The sequence below is a fragment of the Pseudorasbora parva genome, chromosome 7 (assembly GCF_024679245.1).
Source record: "Pseudorasbora parva isolate DD20220531a chromosome 7, ASM2467924v1, whole genome shotgun sequence".
In the NCBI taxonomy this organism is placed as follows: Eukaryota; Metazoa; Chordata; class Actinopteri; order Cypriniformes; family Gobionidae; genus Pseudorasbora; species Pseudorasbora parva.
Genome location: NC_090178.1, coordinates 26,772,495 through 26,782,401, shown reverse-complemented (window position 1 = coordinate 26,782,401; position 9,907 = coordinate 26,772,495). Strand labels below are relative to the sequence as shown.

The following is a 9,907-nucleotide window of genomic DNA, read 5'->3' as shown; positions in this document are numbered from 1 at the left end:
TCGTTAAGAGTTTAAACACTTTTATTCTAGGCCTTTAAATAATAATACAAAATATTGACATTTTTAAAGGATTGTTTTCAAATGTACTTACGTTTAGATCTATGCAACAAGGCAATGTTCAATGAATCTGTAATGGCCATTTGTTGTATTTTGCACTGTACTGTATCCTATGTTACTTAATAAATAAAAATAATAAAAACAAGAGCTGTTGTAGTACACATTTGCTGTTTCAACAATGTGATTTCATACAGACTTGCTGCTTTTAGATAGCTGCCTCTGTGAATGAGAGGTTCCGGTGGCAGAGAATTTTAACATGGAAATTGTGTGTGTGTGTGTGTGTGTATGTGTGTGTGTGTGTGTGTGTGTGTGTGTGTGTGTGTGTGTGTGTGTTGGGGGGAGGGGGGGGTTACAAATGTGAAACCGGATTTCAGACATGCAGTTTTTTCTTCTTTTCATTTAACTTTACAGATTATACACAATTTTTTCTTTCCTTTTTATTCATTGACTCTTTTTCATATACTGTGATACATACTGTTTCTCTTTGTAAAAAAAAAAAAAAGATATATGGTTTAAATATCGTAATTTCACGAATCCAAACCGGTCCAAACTGACGTACAGCATCGCAGCTCAGAATAAATGTAATTTATATTACGCTACACAGCAGCAAATGAAAGTGAATGTATTTTCCCTAATTCCACGCGATGTCGCCAGAGAGATTCAGACATGTTTTCTTTAGATGAGGTCACATTTTAACGCTGTTGATTTCCGGCTGATGAGGTCTGTCTGTGTACACGTCTTCATTCAGTATCCGTGAGTGTAGTCTGGGCTGGAGTAGAGCAATAACAATTCAGTTAACCCCTGTCTTCAGTATTCAGGGTCGACTTAATTCATATAAAAACATCGATAAAAGCATGCGAGTCTAACAAAGAGCTTTCTGAACTAGACGGGGACTGTCTGCATTTTGCATTACATCGGCACTGGTTTTGTGTTTACACTCAATTCAGATGGGGGAGGTGAGAAAACTCCAAAAGAAGTTAAGGCAAATTGAGAACTTGGAAATCAAAATTTCCCTCACTCCTGAGGAAAAAATAAAGGTACAGAATTACCGTGCTTCTCTTCACTCTCATAAAATATTTGTATGTTCCTACTGGACTCAAAGCATTTCACGTACAATCTTAAATACTACTGTACATTCTGTTCAGAACTGTCATTTTCCCCACTTCACACATAAAACGATCACTCAGGAGTGATTTACAGAATGGAAACACATAATTTCAAGGATTACTAATGCATTCAGCTACATTAATTTAGATTTGGTCTTTTATGATTATTGCACACAAGAAATCTCTAATATTTTACTCTTTGTAGGTTTCAAAGAAGGCGGAGCTTCGCTCCAGATTGGCTGAGCTTCTGCTGCAGCATTCTGGCCCCCAGCGAACTCAAGGGATTGTGGGAAAAGAGGAGGATAAAATGAAAAGACAAGTGTAAGAATGAGCGACTAGGTAGGGAAGGAGAGAGCGAGACAGTCAGGGCACGTGAGATTAAACTCTAGCTTTCTGCCGGTGGCTAGTCCTCCGCTGTCTGGCATCTAAGCAGTATTGATTCATCATATTTCTTTCAAAAGTCTATGCTTGAACTCCCACACCCAGGCTTTCTGTCTCGCACATTGCTATTTAATAATAATAGGGGTGTTACAACAAAGCTATAGCAAGACAAGCATCATTTGTTTAACACCTTTGGACAGGCTTGAGAATAATGCTCATTGATATTTTTTGAGCCTGTTGATTGTTTATTTTTCATGATAGCAAGGAGGTTACAGAGCAACACGTTGCCCATCCTCCTGCGCTAAAGATTGCACGAGAGGAGAGACAAGAGAATGACGGAAGTGATGGAAGCCAGACAGATGGCAGAGGAGAAACGCATCTCCCCGTCAGCCCCAGTGTGGAGGAACAAGAAGGTCAAATTAGTGCACTAATCACACACACAATTACAGTTACTCGCACAGATGTTGATTACAAGCCTGCTTGTCTTTCACAGGAAGTTCTGCCTTATGGCTGTCTCATGTGATGATATAACAGATGGTTCGTTTATCGGCACTCACAGGAGAGAGAAAGAAATGACCTCAGCTTATACAAAACTGTTTGTTTGTCTACATTGCAGATGCCCAATTTAGATCTCGCAAACAAACTTGGGAAAAGTCCAAGTTTCGTCTCAGGACTCTGGAGGGTCACAGTGACATCATCACCTGTGTAGTCGCCGTCGACAATCTTGTGATTTCTGGCAGGTACTGGAATCGACGAGGGAAAAAAAACAAACAGTTTATGACTAACTGACTGTGAAATTGCTGATATATCCGGTAATGCTCCTCTCTTCTCTGCTTTTCAACTACCAGTCGAGATACAACAGTTAAAGTGTGGCATGTTCCCACGGCAACAGAGCAGCGCAATTTGGGAGGTCACAGCGGTGGAGTCACCTGTATCAGTGCACCACCTCCTGAGTACTGCAAGAGATTGGGTACACACACACAGACTCACACTCTCTCAAGCCCAGGAAAGTAAAGAATAATTGATCCTGTTGACGGGGCCAGCCGGTTGATACAGATGTACCCACGATTGTTCACTCATCCTTTATGCTCTCTCTCTCCTTTCTCCCACCTCTTTTGTTCCAGCTACTTATGCCCTCCTTCCCATCTGTCCCTTTTGCTCTCCATCACTCCCTGTCTTGCTGTTTTGACAGTGCATTTGTTCTTCACATCCTTTGTCCTTCGTTCCCCCTTTTCTCATGTCCTGCAGTCTTTTTTTTTTTACTTTCGCTGTCCCACTCTCTCATTCTCTTGATCTGTTTTTCTGCAGCACGTGCATTTGACTTGGCTGACAAGGAAAGATTTGTTCTAAGCGGTTCCACTGACTGTTGTGTGAGAATTTGGGCTTTGAGTTCGGGTGAGTCTCACACACACACACACACACACACACACACACACACACACACACACACACACACACACACACACACACACACACACACACACACACACACACACACACACACACACACACACACATAGTGTTTCCATGGTTTATGGGAACATTCCATAGGCGTAATGGATTTTATACTGTACAAACCGTATTTTCTATCCCCTACACTGCCCCTAAACCTACCTATCACAGGAAACATTCTGCATTTTTACTTTCTCAAAAAAACTTTTAAATTTAAAAAAAAAACCTCCTTCTGTATGATTTATAAGATGTTTTCCTCATGGGGACCAAAAAATGTCCCCACAAGGACAAGGACATGGATATTGCCATCTTTGTGGGGACATTTTGTCCACATAACGTAGGGATTATCAGCCCCCCCCCCCCCCCCACACACACACACACGCACATACACACAAACTGTGGCCTCCCACAGCAAACATTCTTAATGTACTATTTTTAATGATACTGATCTGTGATCATATTCTTAAAATGAGGGTTGTGCAGCTTCAGAATTGAAAATGTCTGGAATATATATCATTAATTTTGAATAATTATATATGTTATAAAAATGTCATGAATTCTGTTCTGAATTTAGGAGTATAGTACAACGAAATGAAAAACACTTTTTACAATACAGATAGTTTCAAAGCAGCTTTACAGTGATAACAGGAAAATAATGGAAATGAAAGGAAAACAATAGTTAATTTATCAGTGCAGCAGCTCTGGAGAAAACAGTGATGTCATTATCCAGAGCTCAGTTCAGTTCTCTTACAATGGTGTCAATCTCAGATCAGTAATATTTTTGAATATTAAGTATTTATCAAGTACATTACATATGAAAAAGATTTCTAATGCAAATAAATGCTGTTCTCTGGAACATTCCAATCATCAAGGATTTATGAAAAAAGTGTCATGGTTTTCACAATTTATATCTATCTATCTATCTATCTATCTATCTATCTATCTATCTATATATATATATATATATATATATATATATATATATATATATATATATATATATATATATATATATATATATAACAGCAGTAGGTGGGCATAAGATCTACCATTTCACTGACTAGTACAGAGAAACCTTGACAGGACTACATTTTTCTAAGATAATCATATTTAATATTACAATTACATTATTTTAGCTGAAAATATGACATAATATATTTCAATTTTGAAGTGAATTATATTTTCATAAAACTATTTGGAAATAATGTGGTGTTTTATTTAAAATGATTAATGGTTGAGAAAAAAAAATGTATCTGAGGCAATAAAATGTCATAATTAGTCTAAAATATTGATGTAACTCAGGACTAATTCAGTTCTTTTCTTTAGTGAATTTGCCGAATGTCTTTGAATTGCAGTTCAGTGAATCTCACCTCTCATTCCAAATTCAACAACCTGTGATGTGTGAGCATTGGCAGTCACACTCATGAATGTAGTGTGGGATTAGAAATATTCATTTTAAATGTTCATTTTAAAATATTACTAAAAAAGTAAAGGACTGCAATCTTAGAGGATGGAGAGTGTACAGTAGATGTTTTTGTAATGGTTGCAGTGTTCTGAATGTCCATTATCTGAATCTCAAGAATCAAGTCAGTATATAACTAATGGAGAAGGTACTTGGACACCAGTTTTTTTCGAAAACCTCTACTGATAAGGGCAAATTAAAGTCAAGTATGTTTGGGGTTTGCATCACATGTTGATTTTGTTACTCCTGCAGGTCATTGTGTTAAATCCATCTACACCTTCAATGCAGTCACAAGCCTGTGCTTCATTGCTGAAGGAGAGGGCTTCATTGTTACTGGTTCAGGTAGGTATCTTTGTGTGTGTGTGAGGGCGAGTTGACCATGCCTTGCATCAGTCTCGACATATCAGGTGCATCTTAAGCTCAGTGTTATTGATCTTACACTAGATGCTGGGAAGCTGCAGGTGTGGAGCTGGAGCTCGCAGGAGAACTGTCAGTCAGCGAACGCACACCTGGACGCAGTCACCACACTACAGGTGGGCGAGTGCCATGGCAACAGAACTGTGCTGGCATCTAGAACTTTCTCAGTCTGCCCTTTAGAGCAGCATGTTTAAAAAAAAGAAGAAGATTGTGACTCTGCTCAAAGCTGAAGTGTTGCCTGTAGAGGAATCCCTTGAGAACACGTTTGCTTCTCGGGTGATCTTAAAGTTCACAGAAATGTACATGCTATTAAATGCCAACATTTAAACACTTTTCTTCTGCAATCTCTGTCTCCTCTTACTAGTGATTAATGAATACAAAGAAGACTATGGGATATAACTGGGCTGAACAATATATTATAAGGACATCAGATACCGAATAGAAGCAAATAAATCATTTAGCAATTGTGAGGTTGAGATAAGAAACAGAATACTGTAGCATCAAACAGCGGTGACTCTTTTCCATATTTAATACTGTTAGTTGGCACGAGTTGTCATGGAAACACAGTGGCATTTACCCTCCATTCTCTCTTTTTCTCTCTCGCCACAGTCTCAGGGTCCTCTGCTGTTCAGTGGCTCCGCTGAGGGATGTGTGTGTGTGTGGGGGGTGTCCGATAAAGGGCCGGAGCCCCTCCGCAGGCTGCACCTCTGGGGCCCAGAAGTCACAGGGTGTGGTGGGAATGACGGAATGAATGGGAGGCTGATTCTGAGCCCCCGCGGTGACCGCGTGTTTCTCTCGTGTGGGAGGGCCAGCATACGAATCCTAAATTGGAGAACTGGTAATATATTTATGGAACTCAAATATTGATATTTATTAGGATTAAAATAATTAATTAATATTACTTACTTTTATAGTATATAAATATAGTATTGTGCTGGTATGATTTTTATTGATAACAAATTTAAAATAAATGTGTTCTATTGTAATATAATAAAATATAACGTATTCTTGGGATAACAAAGCTGAATTTTCAGCATCATTATTCCAGTCTTCAGTGTCACATGATCCTTCAGAAATAATTTTAATATGAACATTTTCGGCTCAATTAACAATTCTTATTATTATCAATGTTGAAAAATATTTTTGTGGAAACCATGATACATTTTTCAGGGATTCTTTAAGAATAAAAGGTTCAAAAGAACAGTACTAATTTGAAATATATTAATTTATAACAATTTAAAAGACTGCATACTTGCTGAAATTAATTTCTTAAAAAAATCTTACTGACTCATATATATTTTATACATACTCTATTTATAGTTCCATTTTTATAAACAGTTAATCTCATATGATAAAAGGAGCCCTCAGATGAAGATTTTTCAAAGACATGACATGAAAGTGTGCAGATGAATACACCAGCGTTTCTTTTTTTTAAAAAATTAATCAGACCAAATAAACATGTTAATTCGACAGCCTAATACGCCTTTGTCAACATAATCCGATCTGCCTTCAACACCATTATTTAGTCAGCATCTCATTTTATAAAGTATTTCACATGGATATGCTGGATTCTGTAGCAATAAATATTTTACAACCCCCATTGGACCTTCATTTGTTCTTTGACTCAGGGCTATTTAACAGATTTATTAATGGAATACATCTTGACTGAGTCTATTCGCTCAGAGCTGCTAATATCATCTGTGTTGAAGTCCCAGTGGCTCAGAAAACACAGGCAGGAGAGGGGGCTGTTCTCCTCAGGGCAGAGAAAAAAGTAAAAACATCCGGCTCTTTCTAATCCCGTTTTCTCACAGGATATTTGTGCCGAAGGCCATTATCCACCCCCACCCCCCATCCAAAAAAAACAACAACCTGTAAACAATTACATCAGATAAATCAGAGTTACTTGTTGGAGCACACTAGATGATGTGATGCTCTAATCAAGAGCGCTGAGATTCATAATGACGCCAGTTCATCAAACAACTGGTAGCTGGAGCTCTCAAAGAAATAATGAGCTTCCTACAAACAGAAAAAAAACATTTGCATTAACGTCATAAAACACACAGCAAAGACGGCAGCTATTGACAGAGTAGGAAGGGAGTCTATAAATAGAGAGATTATGTGAGTTTAATTACTTTTTTCTGGTTTATTTATGTTTCAGTGAATGAATGTTATAAATTTGTCCCTAACGATGCGTGTTTGCACTCTCCAATCGTTTGCAGGCGTGATGACTAGATTAACCAATCACAGCAGCACTGCTGGTGTCACAGACTGTGTGAATCAAATACCCAGTCTTTTGATTGGCTCTTGTTTTGACCTCGCTAATGGAGAGAGCAAGATTAACTGTGAGTGAGTTTAACATTCGTTTCATTTTAACACCCCTGAAAACGGCAAGACGGTTTAATCACTCACCTTTTCTTTTTTTCTTTCTCTCTCACACTCTTCTAGTGTTCTCACTTCCCCAGTGCAGGTACCTGGTTTCGCTCACCTCTTCAGATCTTCCCAGAATTCTTTGTTTTGCTGCATGGCTAACAGCAAGCGGGGACCATCGGTGGGTCACGGGGGGTCGTAACCTCGTTGTTTGGGAGCAGCTTCCGGGAAGTTTTAAAAAGAGGTGTGTTTTTATATATATTTTTTTAGATATAAGGGTCCCTTTTGAGTATCTCAAACCCATGTTCTCTAACAGACATTCATCTACCTACTTTAGTAGCATTACAGTATATGTATTAATTCATAGACATTCATTGACACACAGTTACTTATATAAGACACTGCTCTATGTTTCATTCAGCCAGTATATCAATATATACATCTGTAATGAGATAACGGCTAGAATCTAGTATCTTTGGGATGCTTATTAATGAGAAGTGTGCAGGAACGCTCCAGGCACTTGACAATGAGATCCGTAGCTCACATCGAGCACTGGATGCTGAGCTGATGATCACTTTGTGAAAAAATATTGATTTCTTTGTAACTACATTTCTGTGGAGTCTAGAGATGTGGGTCTAACTGGTGGGTTACATGGAAAACGCTGAATGGAAATAATCAAATGCAGCTAGCAATATCATTTGCATATTTAGATTAGCAAAAGAAAAAATAGACTTCATGTTTATAAAAGGAGGAGAAAATGCTTCCCATATCTTTTGTTGTTGATGTCAAAGTCTTTGCGTCTAATATTTTGGCACTTAATCTGTCATTTGGATGCTAGCCAAATTAGGCAGAATCCAACATTTCATGGCAATATTAATATCACTGTTTAATTTCAAGGACATTTTTATATAGTCTTGTGCACACTTCCGGCAAAAACGTCTTAAAGTGTCACAAGCCTCCCCCATAACCCCCACCCGCCACCCCAGCACTGGTTTGGTCTTAAGCTGGTTTTTCTGTCTTGGGTTGGTCATTTAGGCTGCTTTTGGGCACTTTTCAGCTGGTCAGGCTGGGAGACCAGCTAAACACCAGCTTGGTTAGGATTTAGTTAGGACCAGATTAAATCATCTAAAACCAGTTTAGACTGGTTTAAGCAGTTTTACTCTTCAAGCAGAGTAATAAACAAATTTGCCATTGTTTTGGGTCACCTCTCAATGTCCAATGTAAAATCCAAAACCAAAGTCAAACACTGCATCCAATATTTTGGCACTTAATCTATCACTTGGAAGCTAGCCAAGTTAGGCAGATGCCAACATTTCATGGCAATATTAATGTCAGTGTTTAATTTCAAGGACATGTGTGTTTACATTTGTACACACTGCTGGCAAAACATTTTAAATCAAACTAAGTTGCTTTTCTGGCCTTAGCTGGTCTCCCCGCCTGGTCAGGCTGGTCTGTTTTGCTGGTTTTAGGCCCTTTTCGTCTGGTTAGACTGGGAAACCTGTTGTGTTTAGAAATTTTGTAGACAATATCCAGTCATTAAAATGGTTAGCTCACCCAAAAAAAATTTAATTCAAGAATAGTAATTAATGACAGAATTTTCATTTTTGGGTGAACTAACCCTTTAAATAGCAGTTTCCGCAACTGGAAATATCATGTAAGGGAAAAAAGTTTCCCCACACAGACTCATGCTCAAGCTGGGTTTGAAAGCTGGCTGGACCCTTTTTTGCCCACAAAATTTCACTGAAATGTAGCTAATGTGACACTTAAGCCAGATATGAATAAGATTTTTATGTTGAACTGCCTCTGCCTAACTCTTAACGATGTACTTGCAACTTCAAAAGCAGTTTGTATAATGAAGCCATTCCAAACCCATTGACAGCGCGCTGTTGTCAGCAGAGCTGCGTCGCTTTTTGCTTCAGGCTGAGTTAAACATCCTTCTGTCCTTGTAAACAGTGTGACCCAAGTGCCCTGCACTGACGGTCTTCTGCTGTTTCTCTCTAGAGGCGATGTCACAGTGAGACGAGACAGCCGATTGGAAGATTGTCTTCTGGAGTCCGACAGAGACTCAGATGATGACCAAAGTGAGGGTAAGCGAGAGAGCCAAAAACAATGATAAATATTTCAAAAACATTTTGTACACATATCTTTTTGTTAACTTATGTATGCAGTTCCAAAGGGAATATGCAAGAATTCAATAATAATACAACTTTTCAAGCACCATATGGAGTTATTGGAATAAATGAGTTAATAGCATTCTATTAAACATGTATAATATATGTCGACCTAATGTATATAACTTTTCCTCCAGTGGACGATGATGAAGACTCCATAACCCAGGATGCATCTGAAACAGAGGAACCCGCAAGTTCTTCATGGCTGCGGTGTGTACTTCAGTGAGCGAGAGGAAGGGGCGAATGAAAAAAAGAGAGCGACAAGGAGAATGAGATGGATGGAGGGTTAAAAAGAACAAACTGGAAAGGAAGAGCGAGAGAAGGCAAGGTCAAGTGATGACGGTGGAGTGCAAGAAATCATAGAAAGGGACTGAAGTGGAACAGATTGACTGACTGGCAGAAGGAAAGAAACAGATGGAGGAGAGAAACAACAAACTGTTTTCTATGTAAACGTTGATACAATAAAACCTACCACGTTATGTCTGTGTGCGTGT

General features: G+C 38.6%; 1 protein-coding gene across 1 annotated transcript; it reads left to right on the top strand.

Moving 5' to 3' along the window:
• Window positions 1-755: 755 nt before the first annotated feature.
• Window positions 756-9,892, top strand: si:ch211-154o6.3 (uncharacterized protein LOC563854 homolog). Its single transcript, XM_067448831.1, has 13 exons — window positions 756-1,094; window positions 1,369-1,484; window positions 1,806-1,957; window positions 2,161-2,284; window positions 2,393-2,514; window positions 2,853-2,939; window positions 4,711-4,800; window positions 4,903-4,991; window positions 5,485-5,713; window positions 7,095-7,217; window positions 7,321-7,486; window positions 9,244-9,329; window positions 9,551-9,892. Exons 1-13 carry the CDS (start codon window positions 1,005-1,007, stop codon window positions 9,637-9,639), a joined length of 1,563 nt encoding a protein of 520 aa, XP_067304932.1. The 5' UTR covers window positions 756-1,004; the 3' UTR covers window positions 9,640-9,892.
• Window positions 9,893-9,907: the final 15 nt, after the last annotated feature.

Bases quoted from the DNA above. Each gene is read 5' to 3' on its own strand.
- si:ch211-154o6.3 (XM_067448831.1), top strand. From the start codon at position 1,005: ATGGGGGAGGTGAGAAAACTCCAAAAGAAGTTAAGGCAAATTGAGAAC. The intron at 4,801-4,902 runs GTAGGTATCTTT...ATCTTACACTAG, and splicing joins CTTCATTGTTACTGGTTCAG to ATGCTGGGAAGCTGCAGGTG. The intron at 7,487-9,243 runs GTGTGTTTTTAT...GTTTCTCTCTAG, and splicing joins CCGGGAAGTTTTAAAAAGAG to AGGCGATGTCACAGTGAGAC.